General features: G+C 46.3%; 1 protein-coding gene across 1 annotated transcript in view; it reads left to right on the top strand.

Moving 5' to 3' along the window:
* Positions 1–20,231, top strand: part of HFM1 (helicase for meiosis 1) — a 3,754,865-nt gene that overhangs the window by 3,178,015 nt on the left and 556,619 nt on the right. Inside the window, exon 33 of the mRNA XM_085599940.1 lies at positions 9,300–9,400. Coding sequence (XP_085456066.1) covers positions 9,300–9,400 — 101 coding nt within the window. The remainder of the gene's footprint in view (positions 1–9,299; positions 9,401–20,231) is intronic.

The following is a 20,231-nucleotide window of genomic DNA, read 5'->3' as shown; positions in this document are numbered from 1 at the left end:
TCCGTCTACCGCCAATACTTCTTCTGGAATCTCCCTAGCCACCTTTGTAATACCCAACTGTTCCACCAACCCGGAATGTATGAAATTTCCCGTCGCTCCGGAGTCCAACATGGCTTTCACCTGATAAAGGCTACGGCCGTTGTCCAACCACATAACCAACTCTATGTGTCTTTCGGTTTGTCCCTGTTGCGTGGTAGCCACAGAAGGGATTCTCCAGAGTTTGCCCTCCGACGTCTCTGGAGCTTCCGCGGAAGCGGAGCCCCCTTCAGGACTGGTGACTACTGCTATATTTTTTCTATAGCGATTGTTTACCCCTGGTTTCTTGGGCCTAGCCGGGCATTCTCGAACATAATGTCCTTTCTTCCCGCAATACATACAGAGCCCCTGAGTTCTCCTGCTCTCCCTTTCAGTACGAGACAACGAGGCACGAATGGCACCTACCTCCATGGGTTCTGGGTCTATGCGGGCTATGACGTCTTTTAACTCATTACAAAGCCCCTGGTAGAAGAGTGACATCCTTTTTTCTTCCGGCCAATCGGCTTCTGCCACCAGCCGATTGAATGAGGTCAAGTAAGTCACCAATTCATTCCGTCCCTGTCTTAGTTCTAACAACTCCCTGTCTGCACTGAATGTCGTCGTGCGTCTGTCGAAAACTCCTTCCAGAGCGACCCTAAACTCGTCCCAATCGGACAATATCGGATCGTTGTTCCTGACCAATGGCACTGCCCAATTGGCTGCATCTCCCGCCAAATAAGAGATGGCAAACGCCACTCTTGAGTGGTTGTTTGGAAAAGAGGATGGTCTACAGGAAAAATGCATCAAGATCTGCGTTAGAAATACCTGAATTTTCTGGGGGTCTCCTGTATAGCGTTCAGGGTTGGCTAATGGTATGGGTGAGGGCACAGTCACATGTATAGGATTAGATCCTGTGCTTACATTGAAGGGGTTTCTAGACAACCTGTCTACTTGATCTCTTAATGCGGCGGTTTCTACTCTGGAGGCTGACAGTTCCTGCTGAACTGCTGCTAGTGCCTGCAAAACGTCCTCCATACTGTGGCCCTATATCCACCCCCCGAACCGGGAGGAGTATTAATACGTGGGTGCGTAATTCTGTCACGATCCGTCCACGGTCCAGTACTCCTCAGGATTCGAGCGATGCCATATGGTATCCACCTCTTGATATCCCCAACTCCTGCACTAAAGGCACGGAGGTATAGAGCGATCAAGTGAGGGAAGGGAAGGAAGGGAACAGCGGGGAGTAGAACCTGTAACGAAAAAATACACAAAGCAATACCTATATCTCTGTAATGCTACTCTCATTCCTTCTCGCTAACCTCAGACCCTTTCTGTGGGCTAACCCTCTGGAAAGACACCGTCTTTCCGCCTATGCCAACATTAGATTAACATCACTCATTTTCTCTAGTCATGGAAGCATAGAGATTTTCTGAGGCTATAGTTTGAACCTGAGCGTTAACAAGCAGTCCACAACATGAGGTCCTAGCAGAGGCAAGAGCTTAAACGTTTACTAACTAACACCACCTTCTCACATCTGGAAAGAGGGCCCCCTCTATCCGTACCGTTAGAGACTCAACATGACAAAATCATACAGATGAACTGCTCCCAGTTCTGACCAAAGAGTATTTTACTACAGTTCGAAAATCACGTAGTGAGTCGTACCTCACTTAAGTACAAAGTCTCGCCACCCCACCTTCTTTTCGAAATATTCCTTTTACTGCAGGAAAATGGGAATCGAGGGGTATATAGTTTTTGGTTGAAAAGTACGAATTATATACACCTCTAACACTCACCCCAGCGCTATGGAAACAAGAAAACTAATTACTACTATGAATCCTGTTACCCGCTCACTGGCACGGGAACCTTAAGCAACTGAGAATCCTGCTGCTTGCTCTTGGGCCCGGGAAACGGTTCCTTAGGGTCCGACTCGGTTCTCTCCTGTCCGAGAGAATGTTGCACTTATCTGTACTCTGGGAGCCTCCTCCGAAAGACGTCTTCCGTCGACGGAGAACCCGCGGACCTGTCTCCGACTCGCTCGCTTCTTCTCCGCGGCTTCTATCGGTTGCAGGCTCCACGCATTCTTTTCGTCCTCACCGGTATAACGCCCTGGCGAGGATGCTTCTCCCACTGGCTCGACGACGGACGTGCTTCTTAGAATTACGCACAGCGTCCATGGGGCGTCTCTTCGGTTTTGTAGGCGTGACTCCTCCCCCGAACTGTGGGCAGGCTGGGAGTTGTAGGCAATGCAGGCGCGCGATTCCATCGCTTGTGCTCTCGGCTTCCTGACAATAGCAGGCCCTCGGCCCAGTAGACCCAGTGGGTGCCGGTCTGGTCCCCGTTGGTTTGGGCGGACGCTTGTTGGCGGACCCCTTCGAGAGTGGGGCAGGACTGCTGCTCTTGTTGGAACTGCTCCCGGGTGGGGCCCCCTTCGTGTCGCCATTGTGTCAGCTCTGGTAGGGCGCACGGGGAAGCCATCTCTTCGGGGGAGGATTCACTAGGTCCAGGGTCGGTGTCCGCCTCCCCCTCGCTGCTGGCGGGAGGTGGTGCGAGCCCCTCGGGCTGGGCGGCCCCGGAGGCCGAGGATGAGCGGGGGGCCCGGGCGGTCATGGACCGGGTGATGGCACAGGCCCAGTCAGATAGTCCCAGCATTCGGAGGTGCTCTCGTCGCTCTACTTGAGCCCAGGGGGAACTCTCCAAGTCGTTCCCCAGGAGGCAGTCGACGGGGGCGTCGTCGCGTACCGTCACCTTCAGCAGGCCCGTCACCCCTCCCCACTCGAAGGGGACCAGGGCCATCTGGCACAGGCTTTCGCTGTTGTCGGCCGTCCGGACGGGACACAGCACATTCGGTAGGATCTGTTCGGGGGTCACCAGGTGGCAGCGGACAGCGGTGACACTGGCGCCGGTGTCACGAAGGGCCTCGGCCCGTTGTCCATTGACCGTGACCTGCTGCCGGTACTTCTGGGTGTTGCTTGGGATGGGGGTGCAGGGTACCATTTCTCGGCTACCCAGGCAGACCAGGGACATGGCTGCCGGCTCCCATTCGGTGGTCCCTCGGTCGAGGGTCTCCTCTTCCTCTTCTCCTTCTCCCAGGGCGGCAGCCGCCAGCTGGCGGGGCGGGGGCCCGCCGGCCCCGTTTCTTCGGTTCAGGGGGCAGACCGGATCGCTGGCATAGTGTCCGGTTTGTTGGCAGCCGTAGCACGTTACTGGTGGCCGTGGTCCGGATCTGACCGGGGGCGCCCCCCTTCGGGCTAGGCTCGGGGAGAGTTGTTGCTGCGGTGGCCCTCGAGGGGGACTCCTGGGGGCCCCGGCGGGAGGGTCTCGGTTCCTGTTCGGCCCTCCCCCTCCACCGCGTTGGCGGGGGGGTCCGGTGGGGTTCCTCTGGTACTCCCCCATTGAGTTCCGGGGGACCCGGGAGTTGACCCATCGATCGGCCTCGACGACGAGTTTTCGCGGGTCGGTCATTTTGCTGTCGAGGAGGTGCTGTCTCAGTTCCACGAAGCAATTGTTGGAGAGATGTTCCCACACGATGAGGTCGACCAGCTGCCCGTAGGTGGTTACTTTGCTACCTCTGATCCACCCTTCTAGGGCCCGACTGAAAAAGTCCACATATTCCACCCAGGTGGTGCCCGGGATTTTCTTGCAGTCTCTGAACCGCTGGCGGTACATTTCTGCGGTTAGCCCGTAGCGGGTGAGCAGAGCCTCCTTCATGTGATCGTAGGAGGTCATCACCTCCTCCGGCAGCTGGAGCAGTGTGTCTCGACCCTCACTCAGGAACCGCCCCCACAGGCCCGCGCCCCAGTCTTTTCGGGGCACCCGATGAGAGGTCATGGCCACCTCGTAGGCCTTGAACCATTGTTGGATGTCGTCATTCTTGTAGTACTCCTTGACGACCTCTTTCGGGATATGTACCTTGGTCTCGGCAGGCGGTAGAGTGTCTCTAGTACTGGGGGCGTTGGTCCCTCCGTTCTTGGCCTTGATTTCGAGCTCCTTGAGACTGCGTTTGTGCTCAAGGGTCAGTTTCTTTTCCTCCAACTCCCGGTGTCGCCTCTTCTCCTCTATCTCCTCTTGAAGCCGTAGCTGTTCTAGGGCCAGTTTCTTTTCCATCAAGAACAAAAGGGAGAGCTAGGGACAACTAGGGGGGGTTGTGTCCGTATCCCCTGGATTTAGATAAGCTTTGTCAAAGGTGGACACGCCCAATGTAGTGTGGTACGGTCAAATGAAGCAATGTTTGGGAACCCACCAAGTGGGTTAAAAGACCCCTCACACACCAACCTGGTTGGTGTCATGCTTCATCATTGGGGCCCCAACCGGGTGGCCGAATGCCTCCCGGTTGTGCTGCGACGCCTGACTACAGCGGAGCTGGTGTAGTGCAAAAATGTGATGTGGTGATAATTTAAAAAATACCGCTGAGAATCCTTACCATTAGAAGATTTAATATTGGCGGCTCAGGGTATTGGTTAAAAAGATATGTGATGCAACTAAATGGAGAAATAATTATCTGTTAGTTGGCTATGTGGTGGGTCTACATGTTTCAGCTCGCGAATAAAAGTAATGGGGAGCTTTCATCAGGACCAGTGTGAAGTGAGTGGCAAAAGGTGAAGTGCCACGTGGTGAAAAAAATTAATTAAAAATATGAGTTACCTACACACTCGCTAAGGTGTGTGGAACGCGGTGTCAACACATTAGCGGACACTGTGGCGCAAACCTGTGGAAGAAAAACAAGACAGCACACAATACACATGAGAAATCAACATTGGTGCACTGGATGGCAGGCAACATACAGATAGGTTTAATGTGCTGTGAATGATCAAACCTGTCTTCAATGAGCGTACCGTGGGTGACACACATACATATGAAGTGTATCATGCTGCTATGCAAAAGAGCGGAGGCAAGACCATTAGGAATGCTAGGTAATACGTAAAACGTTCTGTGGACTAGGGGTGCCAAGTGGTAGATACCGCGGCACTACATAGGACTATAAGTGAAAGTCACACGAACAGCGCCAAGTGTTTCTGCTGGCAATGGTTGCGGAACCTCTGAATGAGGTATGTATATGGTGAGAGGCCCAGAGTGCGCTAAAAGTGAGGGGCTAAATGGAGCCTCCAAGCGCTGAAGAAGAGTGATGGGCACAGGCTCGATAAAACAATGCGCAAAATAGCAGGGGGAAAGGATAATTACACTATGGCTGAGTGAAGGCGCTGTGCAGGAAGCGGGAGGGGGGCGCTTCTTACAACAGAACTGTTGGTAAAGAAACAACAAGATTAGAGAGCGAGGCTGGCAGGAAGGAGACGGTATCCTGCTAGAGCAAATACGAGACACCTTACTTGGTTGTGAAGCTACCATCGCCTTGCACCTACTGTGGCCTCCCGAAGTCCCGGATGCTGACGGACCCCGGGGGGAGAGGAGGTTAAATAGGGAGGAGCGCCATTGTATACGTGCGTTCATGCCGGCGAGCTAGGGCGTTACTGTCTCAAACGCGCATGCGTGTAGGAGTAGCGTGATGATGGCGCGCATGCGCGAAAGGGCTAGCAAGCTAGTTCGTTACTGCGTGAAGCGCGCATGCGTGTGGAAGTAGCGTGATGATAGCGCGCATGCGCGAGAGGGCGCCAGAGGTTAGGGAGAATATCCAGCGTATAGCGAGCATGTTAGAAGACGCGGGTATTGTAAGAGGAACCCAGGGTTACTGGGAGAGCCCACACATGGTGCGAGCCTGGTTGGCAATAGAAGAGGCAATACTATTCAGTGCCCGGGATGGGGCGCGGGAGGTGGCGCATGCATCCCTGGACAGTCGTGGAGTGGGAGCCAGGGCTTAGGCGAAAATAGGGGGTCTAAGATGGCCAGATGAGCCAGAATGGGAACAAAACGTGGCGAAGCCTATGGATAAAGGCATAGTAGAGAGGTCCCAGGTAGTCAGGACTTTCTTAGGCAGTTCCAAGGGATATTATCGTTCAAGCCAGTGATGTGGCTCGAAAGACGATATATCCATCTTTGTTCCTGTTCTAGGAGGCGAGTCTGAATGTTGGGAATGTTGTTGTCCAAGGCTTCAAGTATCACCCATCTCATGTCGTTAGTCGTGTGGCCTTTTTCCAGGAAGTGGTTTGTCATTTTGGTGGTGTTTTTCTTGCAGCGTATGGTGCTGCGGTGTTCACAGATACGGGTTTTAACTTTGCGGGTGGTCATCCCAATGTAGGTCAGATTACACGGACATGTGATGCGGTATACAACATTCTCTGTGTTGCAGTTGGTGTGTTTTCGTAACTCCCATATCTTCCCAGGTTCCAAATTCAGCTGCTTGGTTGTCTCTGTGATGTGGCATACGCTGCAGTTACCACAGGGGTAGTGCCCCTTGATGTCGGGGAGGCCCCAGGCATTGAGTACCGTGTTGGGAGGTCTGGCTGGGGCCATTGGTCTGGTAGACACAATGGTGTCCTTGATGGATCTTGCCCTTTTAGTGGAGAGAAGGGGAGGTTCCCAATTCAGGTGGCCTGTGTTGAGGATCTTCCAGTTCTTTTTAACGATCTGCGCAGTCGTGCGAGCTCCAGCTCGTGGTTCCGGACCTTCTCCCGCTCTCGTATTTCTTCTTCGGAGAGGCCGGTTTCTAGGCTCTTTCTTCCTCCGGTTGCCGGAGTCCGTGCGGTTGATGAGGTCTCAGTCAGGGGTAAGGGACCTTCTTCCTGGGGGGGGCCTGCCCCGGCCTCCAGCCATGTCCTCAGAGCTTTCTGCATGTCCTCTTTGGTACTTAGGCCGGTGGTTGCAATGCCTTTGTCTTTGCAGAACTGTTTTAACTCTTTGTGCGTATATTCTTCCAGCCGTTCGGGCTGGAACTCCATTGTCGCGTTGTTTTCCTGGCTGCTCATGATTACTGTACGTTTGGATGGGTAGCTAGTGGGTACTGGCTGGTACGTACTGCGTTCGGCTCGGATCCCGTCGCTGGCCACCAAATGTTGGAAGGCGGACCCCGAGGAGTCGGCGAGACCACCAAGGGGGGCCCTCACACTGTACGAAGTAGCCGAGCGCTGCCGAGAAGTCTCCTGAGAGATCCTTCTCCTATCACGTACTAGCACAGTAACACCACCACACAGGACTCAAGGGGGTTGTCTCAAGACAAGCAATTCTTTATCAGCAATAAAAAGGTTACGAGGTCAATATTTACACGAAGGGATCGAGGGATCCACCAAAAGTCTCAGGGTCTCTTTGGAAGGGTAGGGGTAGCGGGACAATCCTCGGCAGGAGTGCGGTACGAGGGTACCTGGGGCCCAGTTCTTATCCTCAAGCTGGAGGACCTCCGGATCTCGGAGGGGTCGAGCCGCGACGGCGTCAGCAGGGCTCTGGCGGACAGTTCGTGGAGAGCCGCGATCCAATCAGCAGGGCTCTCAAGATGGTTTCTGCTCAGCTCGAGCCGCGACGTCGTCAGCAGGGCTCCGAGGGAGGTTTCAGCGAGGTTGGGCCGCGACAGCGTCAGCAGGGCTCCGATGTTCCAGGTGGCTTCAAAGTGTTCACAAGAAGGAGCCGCGACGCAGTCAGCAGGGCTCGTGATGGTTCCGACAAGAGTTCTTCTCCGTAGGGTCAGCCGCGATTCAATCAGCAGGGCTCTCGACTCCGGGATACAACTGCCGATCTGTGGCGGGGTCGCCCCAGATATAGGTCTGGAGCCCTTTGATGTCTGGACCCAGGCGCCCGGTGGGGGCGGAGAGGCCGGGTGGAGGTGGCCAGACGCCCAGCAGGAGAGGCGCCAGGCCCAAGGGAGTTGCAGGGCGATCACACCTCGAGAGGGGAGGACAGTTGGGGGTCCCATCGATACTGTCCTCCGCCGGGGGCGATGAATGGTTCCTGCGGCACCCCCTGGCCAGTTCATGGTGCCTCGATGTCGGGGCTTCGCTGGGGTCGGGGCCGGGTTGAGCGGGGTCGCGCTGGCTGGTGCACAGAGTCACGTGGGTGCCAACAAGATGGCGGAGCCACGAGGGGTATGCGACCTCGTGCCGCTCAGGAGGAAGGGCCTCGGTGCAGTTCAGAAGGGTGGCCCATGAAGGCCGGGGCGGGGAACGGGCACAATCCCCGGGGGTAAGGACCATGCCACGAGGCCGGGTCCAACAGTGCTGTAATCAAGTCATGAGCTGGAAATGCAGTGCATGAGTGAGAAACGAAAGGGCTTAGTCACAAAAGGTAAATTCACATGTAAATAACTGAATACATGTAGATTTACTGTTACACTTTCAGCCTCATTTAGATGTTCTTTATTTGCACAAAACACTCAGGGTCTGATTTAGATTTTGGTGGATGGGTTGCTCCATCACAACCATGAAGGATATCTCATCCTATCCGCCAACATATTTATATTTCGGCACACGGGATATCCGTCACCATTGTGATGGAGTAACCCGTCCGCCAAGATCTAAATCAGACCCTCAGTCATTATGAAGAAGAAATGTAGAAGGCAATCACATATTTTTCTCATATTCATACCCTGTCCACTGTGTCATTAAAATGTAGTTCCTTTTGAACTTTAAAATCTTAAGAAAACAATGGGGAGTTTTTGTAGTGAAATGCTGGAAGTTGTGAATGCAATTTCACTGCACAATATCCCCTTCCCACTTATTTATGGTAGGTGGGATTTCTTCTGTGTGAGCCTCTACCACAGTTATAAATCACCTGCTTTTAGCAACCTTTTAATTATGGCTTAAGTGTGTGGCAACCACTTTTATATCACTAAACCTGTATTTTGTTGGAGAGACAGCTCTAACATTTATCGTCACATAATAATTCTTACATAAATATAAGTGATGATTAGCTGGTTAAGAATTTGAGTGGCATGACCCTTTAGCCTTTCTTCAGCATGAAGTACATTTATTTCATTACATGATTAATTACAGGACAGCAAAGAAAAATAAAGGCCCGTTGTGTTACCTTATTATATCCTAATCCACGTTCTGCCTCCCTGCCTGCAGCGTAGTCGGTACTGCAATAAATAAATACCTAAATCAAGTAACTTTCAGCTGATGCCTGCTATGCATTGGGGAAAGGCCTAGAGAGTTTTCGATGCCTTCTCTATTATAGATTATCCATTTCTATTCTCCAGGCATTGCTTCGTGGCTTGATTAGTCTCCATTATTTGTATAGGGTGCTGAAAATGATTTTACTGCAATCTTAAAATTGAATTAAAGGATGTCTAAAATCTCTTTTGTAACAATTGTAAATCATGTTTTTTCCAATTCCAATGAGCGTTTGAAACCTAAAAATACCAACTGTTTTATTATTCTAATAGTCATTTTCTGATTGTAACCAAGGGCTGAATATAAACAGAAGACTTTTTTAACTTCAGTGGAAGAACCGAAATCTGTTGGCGTTCCTAATAGCTCAGAGCAGAAAAGAAAAGCAGCACACTATAGTAAGTGTCACTTTGTATTACTATACTGCAAGCTATATAGTTAAGAATTATCACATGTTCAACCAAGATGTTGCACAAATTGAAAGACTAACTGCAATGGAGAATTCGTGGACTCTCATCTGTAGCACTAAGGGGCATATTTACAAGCAGGCGATAAAAAATTATCGCCGCTTTTGCGACCGTTTTCGGCCGAAAAGCGGCCATAATTTTATCGCCCTATTAGCAAGGCCACGCTAACGCGTGAAACCTTGCTTTAGCGTGGGGATTCTTTACGCCCACCTTTGCATCTCTAATGAGATGCAAAGTGAGCGTTCCTGACCTAACATGACTGGAGAAATGTCGCTAAGCGACATTTCTCCTATCATCAAGCTCCACGCTATGAAGCATAGCGGCAGGAAAAGTAGCAATAACCCCTGTTATCGCTACTTTCCTTACGCCTGCTTCAGGACTGACTTAGCCATGATATCCTATGGAAGGTGGATATCATGGCTAAGTTTGTGAGTCCCTATCAGCAAGCTAACGCCACATTGCGTGAGATTATCGCTGGGTTTCCAGCGATAATCTCACGTTAGGCAGTTAGCGTGAGGATTTTTATCGCTGAGGAGATAAGCGTTGCTAATAGCACGCTATCTCAGCGATAAAAATCTACGCTAGCAGGCGATAATTATCCCCACGCTAAGAGCGCTGAGCGATAATTATCGCCGGGTGTTGCTGATATGCCCCCAAATTCCTGTTATTATGTTACAGTGTCCCTACCTCATGTTTGCTTAGACTTTGTGCTTTATGAAAAAGGAACTACTTATTTTCCACAAATACAAAATATCACATAATATCTGAAAACATCTGGTCTACTAGGAAACGAAATAACCCGGTTACATCTCAGAGTATCATATTTCACGTTTGAAAGTGGGGGACTTGTATTTTCACAAATTGTTAGTATGAAAGCACAGCCAATTAGTCGATGCTATAGGACCCTGTTGCACAAACCATTTGCTTCAATCTCTATCACACAAGTCACAAAAATGCTGAAAATAGATGTTCTCTTTATTTTTTTTACCAGTACAATGGTTTTATAATTAATCCCAAAGAAGTGCTTTGGTTGTGAGCCGAAGATAAACTGTTATATATTTTCACAAAATCGTTTGTTCTAAACCTTACATGCACAACAATTTCCAAGTGTTATTCCTCCAACTATAGAGAACTGAGTGCCACCACTAGTTCACAAGGTCACATTCCAACAAAAAACAGAATTAATCAAACTTCCGAGATTAAACCAATGTAAGGCAATCCATTTGTTAACGTGCTTTGAGATTCTGGTGAATATGTGAATAATGGCTTCTGTTATTATATATTTGAAACTTGTAAAAATCAAGAATATTTCATGCGAGATATAGTTTGCAAGAGAATTGGAAGACACAATGTAGGATATCCTGCCGGATGTGTTGTTTTAAATAAGTGAAAGAAAAAGATATAGAGTGAAAATAGAACTACCTGGGGCCATCTCACATTAAAGCATTCAAGTTGAGTTCCACAGTGATATCTTAATTCATGAACAAAAACTGTAACCTTTAGGCGTGCAGTTTGAATGGAATGTATTTAGGATTCTGAGGGTTGGGAGCATGTGCGATCTTTCTTGCACGCATTGCATGCATTGATGATAAAAAAAACATTTTCGCACGTAGGTTAGGTGCTACTGGTGGAGGAGGGGCATCACTGGTGAATCTGATTCAATGCACGTCCACCATGTGTTGATTCCTAAGTGCGGAGAGACCCGTCGAGGTTTTAGATTATTTCTGCATTCCTATGGTGGGGCGTTTGCGGGTGTTCAGGTCATTGTATACCTGCCTCACTTTTTAGGGAACACCACCCTTCTCCTAGCAAAACAAGCATTTGCCAAGCAATAGGTCTCGCATTTGCGAGTGTAAGCTATTGCCATCGTAAATGAGAATGCCTTTTATTTATTTGCTTTTACAACCAATACATAAATAAAAAGCATTGCCATTTACAATGCCAATATCTCAAACTCTCAAAAATGCGAGACCTATTGCATTGCAAATGCTTGTTTATTTATCTGGTTTGCTAATGGGGGCTTCTTTTATTTTAGTGCCTGGGCCTATTTTGGTCCAGTCTGGCCGTGGATGAAGATAAGCACACCCACAAGACAGCACCTCCATGGTCCACTTCTGTGAACAAGGCACTGCCATCTTGCTTAAAGGATTGTCATGTAGAAACTAAAATGTTCCAAAATATAGAAGGCAGTGCTACTGAAGCAGGACTACCATGCTGGAATACGAAATGTGTTGTGACTTGAATTCTCATAATGTATCCATTCCCTTGGTTACCTGTTCCCTGCTACTCAGCCAGTGTGGATGTGGTGTGTCTGTGGAATGCTTGATGAGGTAGTGGAATGCTGAAGTGCCTGGTGAAGTGGAGAGAGAGATAGTTGGTGTGTGTGGTCTGAGAAGCAAGGATGCTGCTCCTGGGGTGGCTGATATCCATCCTGTAACTAAGCCTAATAAACCTTCTACGTCTAATATACAATATGGTTACCTCTGAACTTCTTTTGGAGTGTAACAAAAACCATACTCTATTTCAATTTAAAATGGGCATAGAAAATGATTGTTACATTGCCAAGCCAATCTTTGTCATACCCAATGAAATGAAACAACATTTATTGAGCTCATGGCTACCCTGGGGCATCCCAGCGCTAAGACAGTAGCAGAGAGGGACAGCACAGTTAAGAGAAGAGCCAGGTCTTCAATGATTTCCGGAAGGCTTAATGGCAAGTTTCCTTCCGTAGGCAGAGGGTAAGGGTATTCGCACATCTTAGCAACGTTGTAGGCGAATAGGTGGCCGCCACTTCTGGCCCTCTTAATCTTGGGAACAGCCGCCAGATGCAAATCGTCAGAGCGCAGCTGTCTATTTGCCACATAAGGTTAGACCATGGAGTGGTTGATCGTGGGGCCATTCCCGCTTAGCGTCTTATGGGCAATGCACATGGCTTTAAAGCTGACTCTCTCCCGAACAGGAAGCCAGTGAAGCAACTTCAAGGCGGGCTTTGCAGATTGCCGGTTTGAGATCAGAAGACTAATCAATAAGTAGACTTCTATCGGTCCCCAGAAAGTGCATGTGTACTAACCTTCATTTTGAGATTTCCAATTTTGCCTGGAAAAGATTCATGTGATCGTCCTCCAAACCTGCCAGAGACACTAGATATATTTTTCTGGGCTACCCTTACTGTTTCCTCTGAACCCACACACATATACACACAAGACATTTGGACTAGAGTTATTGGAGACGTTGGTTGTAAGCCACGCTAATACAGCACATATGTAAGATATTGGTTGCAAATACAACAAATATGGTGGCAACAGATGATGTAGAAGAAAGTAAAAATTCTGAAAAGCAATAACATGGTATTTTTGATATTTCTCTATTCCAATGAGTTCCTGCTACTAAGAATTGGCAGCTAAAGGCCTGCCATTGTGAGAGGTGGAATACAGCAATTGCGTACCTGATTGGCAAGAGCATGCCACTATTCCCTTCCACAGTCCAGTCTATGACTGGATGGCTACATTATCATTTAGAGTGTCCTGAAGTCATAACTCACTTAAAGAAAGAATGATTCACTCTGATCATGGCATCATATTTGTTGTATTTGTGGAGTAGAACTATGAGAAGTCCTGATGCACCATGTGACAAATCTCATGGGCATTATTCTCCTCATAGTTCTACTCCAGGAATACAAAAAATATGATACCATGGTCAGTTAGAGACAGATATATACATATTTATATATGTGTGTGCGTTCACTGAAAAAAAAACATAGGTTTCAGAGACGTTATAGTTAGAAATTAGCATTTAAAAAAACCTTAGAAATTCACAGAAAAAACCATAGGTTTCAGGGGTGTTATAGTTAGCTGCCCATTTCACTCATACAAAACCATAGAAATTCCTCTGTTATAATAAGTTCTGCTAACTATAACTCACGCGCCCGCAATGCACTGCTGATGATGTCACATATTGCAACATTCATGACATGGTCAGTGACATCACTGATGACATCACTGATAACATCTCAAATGACATCACTGATGACATCACTAATGACATCATCCACTGAATGTGGTTTAGCTTGAAATTTAAATATGTATTATATATATACCAGTCTGTATTGAAGATTGAGTGGATATATAACTGTCTGGATGGAGGATTTAGTAGCTGTCTGACTGTCTTTTTAAGTGAGTAATTAAAAGTGTCTCACTTAATACATGGATTAGTAACTAAACTATATGAATGTGTGCAGCACTGTCTCTGTTGTTGTATAAAATGCTGCATCAGTTGGTCACTAACTACATGAGTGTGTATATTAGTTATTGATTAGACACTGAGTTTGTGTGTGGTTGGATGGGGTGTGTGTAACTCTATGCATAGATGTGTGAATGGTTGATTGATTAGGTGTATGGGTTTAAGAGTGCATGTGGAAACAGTTGTGTGGGTGACTGAGTGTATTTATTTGTGTGTTGGTGAGCGAATATATGTTTTAGTTGTACATCTTCAACAAAGTAAAAAAATAAAAGGCATTGTATGTGAGAGTTGGTGTATATAAATAAGTATGTGTAAGAGTCAGTGATTGTGAGAGTAACTATATGAATGAGTGTATAATTGTAATGGTGTTTTTTTAACATATTGACAATGAGTTACTATGTGTTTGAATAAATGAGGTGTTGTTGGATAATTGTGTAAGTGAGTAAATTTAAGTGCGATACATTTTTTTCATGAGTGAGTAGGATGACTGCATAACCGACTAAGATGACTGCTGATGTGTCAATGTCTATATATGTGTATAAGTGCATTTGATAGTGTTCTATTAATTAATGACTGCATGTATAGATGATTCTGTTGTTGAATGGGTAGTTGTGTGTGTAAACTTAGGAATCAGTGAGTGGGTATTTAGTAACTGGTATTGGTGTGTCAATGGTTTCAAATATGGTACTCTGTATTTTACAGTGAGTGATGAAAGGTTATACTAGTGTATGATGATGTGTATCAGATTGTCAAGTGGATGATGTCATCAGTGATGTCATTTGAGATGTCATCAGTGATGTCACTGACCATGTCATGAATGATGCAATATGTGACATCATCAGCAGTGCATTGCGGGCGCGTGAGTTATAGTTAGCAGAACTAACTATAACGGAGGAATTTCTATGGTTTTGTATGAGGGAAATGGGCAGCTAACTATAACACCCCTGAAACCTATGGTTTTTTCTGTGAATTTCTAAGGTTTTTTTAAATGCTAATTTCTATCTATAACGTCTCTGAAACCTATGTTTTTTTCAGTGAATTTCAAAGGTTTTTTAAATGCTAACTTTTAAGTGTGATAGTAGTTATATCTATTTTTTTGTACTGATTTTCTACAGTTTTTTAACTGTTTATTTATAAATATTTTATTCATTAAATAACATTATATATTTTTCTGAAAATAGCAAAAAAAAATGTTTTTGATTAAAACTGAAATATTGATTAATTTTCTTGTTTTCATTTTTTATTTTAATATATTATTTTCAAAGTGTACACATCACGGTGGGTGCACGCATTCTAGCCGCCATTTTAGAAAAGTCATGAAGGATCCGCGTATGGTGTGCGACGGCTGGATGTTTTTCAGTTGCATCATATACATTTAATATCACGTGATATGCGCGATTGGTATGCGACCAGTCTGCGACTCCTGCTCCCGCGCATTCGCGACACATGCGCATTACGGTATGAGATGTTTGCGCGGTTGCGGGTCCCGCGTGACATCATATACGTGCTGGGGCGCGCTGGGTGCGCGACTCCCGCAAAAAAAATTATGTTCCAAAATGATATGTATGTGTCTTTAATATACATATTAAGGCAAGAGATTATGTAAGATATTCATCAAAATATTATATTTGTACTTATAATAAACGTATATTATTTTTAAATATATTTTCACGAAGTCGGGAGCGTGCATTGTGAGTGCAGAAAACCAGGTCAGCAGAGCTGCTGTAGAGCCAGAGAACCAGGTCAGCAGAGCTGCTCTAGAGCCTAAGAACTAGGTCAGCAGAGCTGCTCTAGAGCCAGAGAACCAGGTCAGCAGAGCTGCTGTAGAGCCAGAGAAACCAGGTCAGCAGAGCTGCTGTAGAGGGAGAGAACCAGGTCAGCAGAGCTGCTTTAGAGCCAGAGAACCAGGCCAGTAGAGCTGCTCTAGAGCCTAAGAACCAGGTCAACAGAGCTGCTCTAGAGCCAGAGAACCAGGTCTGCAGAGCTGCTGCAGAGAAACCAGGTCAGTAGAGCTGCTTTAGAGGGAGAGAACCAAGTCAGCAGAGCTACTCTAGAGCCAGAGAACCATGTCAGCAGAACTGCTTCAGAGCCATAGAACTGGGTCAGCGGAGCTGCTTTAGAGTCAGAGAACCAGGTCAGCAGAGCTGTTGTAGAGCCAGAGAACTAGATTGCTCTGTAGCATAAGAACTAGGTGAGCAGAGCTGCTCTAGAGCCAGAGAACCAGGTCAGCAGACCTGCTGTAGAGCCAGAGAAACCAGGTCAGCAGAGCTGCTTTAGAGAGAGAGAACCAGGTCAGCAGAGCTGCTTTAGAGCCAGCGAACCAGGTCAGCAGAGCAGCTCTAGCTGACACTGACTGACTGACACTGACTGAGTGACACTGACTGAGTGACACTGACTGACACAGATTGACTGACACTGACACTGATTGACTGACACTGACTGACTGACACTGACTGACACTGACTGACACTGATTGACACTGACTGACACTGATTGACTGACACTGACTGACTGACACTGATTGACTGACACTGATTGACTGACACTGACTGACTGACTGACACTGACTGACTGACACTGACTGCCACTGACTGACACTGACTACTCTCTACTACTCTACTACTGACTCTCTACTACTCTCTCTCTACTACTCACTCTCTACTACTCACTTTCTACTACTCTACTACTCACTCTCTACTACTCTACTACTCTCTACTACTCACTCTCTACTACTCACTCTCAACTACTCACTCTACTACTCTACTACTCACTCTCTACTACTCACTCGCTACTACTCACTCTCTACTACTCACTCTCTACTACTCATGCTCTACTACTCTCTGCTACTCACTGTCTACTACTACTCTCTCTACTACTCACTCTCTACTACTCTCTACTATTCACTCTCTACTACTCACTCTCTCTTACTCACTCTACTACTTTCTACTACTCTCTACCACTCACTCTCTACTACTCTACTACTCACTCTACTACTCTACTACTCACTCGCTACTACTCTCTACTACTCACTCTCTACTACACTCTCTACTACTCTCTCTCTACTACTACTCTCTACTATTCACTCTCTACTACTCACTCTACTACTCTGTACTACTCACTCTACTACTCTCTGCTGCTCTCTACCACTCACTCTCTACTACTCTACTACTCTCTCTCTACTACTCACTCTCTACTACTCTCTCTCTACTACTCTCTACTACTCACTCTACTACTCTCTACTACTCACTCTACTACTCTCTACTACTCACTCTCTACTATTCACTCTCTACTACTCACACTCTACTGTCGCTCTCTACTACTCGCTCTCTACTACTCACTCTCCACTACTCACTCTCTACTACTCACTCTCTACTACTCACTCTCTACTACTCTCTACTACTCTCTCTGCTACTCGCTCTCTACTACTCTACTACTCTCTACTACTCGCTCTACTACTCACTCTACTATTCTCTACTACTCACTCTACTACTCTCCTACTCTCTACCACTCACTCTCTACTACTCTACTACTCACTCTCTACTACTCTCTCTCTACTACTCACTCTCTACTACTCACTCTACTACTCTCTACTACTCACTCTCTACTACTCACTCTCTACTACTCTCTACTGCTCACTCTCCACTACTCATTCTCTGCTACTCGCTCTCAACTACTCTCTACTACTCACTCTACTACTCACTCTCTACTACTCTACTACTCTCTCTACTACTCACTCTCTACTACTCTCTACTACTCACTCTCTACTACACACTCTCTACTACTTGCTCTCTGCTACTCGCTCTCTACTACTCTCTAGTACTCACTCTACTACTCACTCTCTACTACACTCTACTACTCACTCTCTACTACTCCACTACTCTCTACTTCTCACTCTCTACTACTCACTCCCTACTACTCTACTACTCTCTCTCTACTACTCACTCTCTACTACTCACTCTCTACTACTCTCTACTACTCTCTCTCTACTACTCTCTACTACTCACTCTCTACTACTCTCTACTACTCACTCTCTACTACTCTCTCTCTACTACTCTCTACTACTCACTCTGCTACTCTCTCTCTACTACTCTCTAATACTCTCTCTCTGCTACTCACTCTCTACTACTCACTCTCTACTACTCACTCTCTACTACTCTCTACTACTCACTCACTACTACTCACTCTCTACTACTCACTCTCTGCTACTCTACTACTCACTCTCTACTACTCTACTACTCTCTACTACTCACTCTCAACTACTCACTCTACTACTCTACTACTCACTCTCTACTACTCACTCGCTACTACTCACTCTACTACTCTCTACCACTCACTCTCTACTACTCTACTACTCACTCTACTACTCTCTACTACTCACTCGCTACTACTCTCTACTACTCACTCTCTACTACACTCTCTACTACTCTCTCTCTCTACTACTACTCTCTACTATTCACTCTCTACTACTTACTCTACTACTCTCTACTACTCACTCTACTACTCTCTGCTGCTCTCTACCACTCACTCTCTACTACTCTACTACTCTCTCTCTACTACTCACTCTACTACTCTCTCTCTACTACTCTCTACTACTCACTCTACTACTCTCTACTACTCACTCTACTACTCTCTGCTACTCACTCTCTACTACTCTCTCTACTACTCACTCTCTACTATTCACTCTCTACTACTCACTCTCTACTACTCGCTCTCTACTACTCACTCTCCACTACTCACTCTCTACTACTTGCTCTCTACTACTCTACTACTCACTCTCTACTACTCACTCTCTACTACTCTCTACTACTCTCTCTGCTACTCACTCTCTACTACTCTAGTACTCTCTACTACTCGCTCTACTACTCACTCTCTACTATTCTCTACTACTCACTCTACTACTCTCCTACTCTCTACCACTCACTCTCTACTACTCTACTACTCACTCTCTACTACTCTCTCTCTACTACTCACTCTCTACTACTCACTCTACTACTCTCTACTACTCACTCTCTACTACTCACTCTGTACTACTCACTCTCTACTACTCACTCTCTACTACTCTCTACTGCTCACTCTCCACTACTCATTCTCTGCTACTCGCTCTCAACTACTCTCTACTACTCACTCTACTACTCACTCTCTACTACTCTACTACTCTCTCTACTTCTCACTCTCTACTACTCTCTCTTTACTACTCACTCTCTACTACTCTCTACTACTCACTCTCTACTACACACTCTCTACTACTTGCTCTCTGCTACTCGCTCTCTACTGCTCTCTAGTACTCACTCTACTACTCACTCTCTACTACTCTCTACTACTCACTCTCTACTACTCCACTACTCTCTACTACTCACTCTCTACTACTCACTCCCTACTACTCTACTACTCTCTCTCTACTACTCACTCTCTACTACTCACTCTCTACTATTCACTCTCTACTACTCACTCTCTACTACTCACTCTCTACTACTCTCTACTACTCACTCTCTACTACTCTCTCTCCACTACTCTCTACTACTCACTCTGCTACTCACTCTCTACTACTCTCTAATACTCTCTCTCTGCTACTCACTCTCTACTACTCACTCTCTACTACTCACTCTCTACTACTCTCTACTACTCACTCTCTACTACACTCTACTACTCTCTACTACTCACTCTACTACTCACTCTCTACTACTCTCTACTACTCACTCTCTAATACTCACTCTCTACTACTCACTCTCTACTACTCACTCTACTACTCTCTACTACTCACTCTCTGATACTTTCTCTACTACTCTACTACTCTCTACTACTCATTCTCTACTCTCTATTACTCACTCTCTACTCTCTACCTCTCTACCACTCTCTACCTCTCTCTCTACTACTCTCTACCTCTCTACCTCTACCTCTCTACCTCTACACCTCTACCTATACACCTCTACCTCTCTACCTCTCTGTACATGAACACATATGCACATATATATATGCATATATATGCATATACATTTATATATATATATATATATATATATATATATATATATATATATATATATATATATATATATATATATATATATATATATATATATCCTAAACTATTTGGGGAAACTTGATCGGCGCAGCTGGTTTCTAATTATAGAACAGGACTTTGCATTCTGAAGCCCACTGGAGGGTTTTAATGATCCTTGAATTGCATTTGAACTGCACGAAAAGCACTGGAGTTTATTAATTAATTTTGAGCTGAACCACAAGTTCCGGCGTGCAATAGTATTTAGCACTGAAGCAGGCACACCGGAGGCCAATAAAAGATGACAACGCAGGGAACTGTGGGAGCCAAAATGCCACTTGCAGTTCAAAAGCCTCTGAAGAAAAAGCATGAAGCTTTGAAACGCGTCAGGCTGGGGGATGAAAAGGATTTGGAATGAAAATGCCTGTTCTGAAACAATAAAAAGGTTTGTGATAAAGTGATTTTACCATGTGAAAAAGTCTTCTGCTGGGATATCATGAATCATGTTTGAGAGAAAACTATTTT

Source organism: Triturus cristatus, chromosome 4_2, assembly GCF_964204655.1.
Source record: "Triturus cristatus chromosome 4_2, aTriCri1.1, whole genome shotgun sequence".
NCBI lineage: Eukaryota > Metazoa > Chordata > Amphibia > Caudata > Salamandridae > Triturus > Triturus cristatus.
The sequence above is the reverse complement of the archived record's forward strand: the minus strand, read 5'-3'. Positions and strand labels throughout refer to the sequence as shown.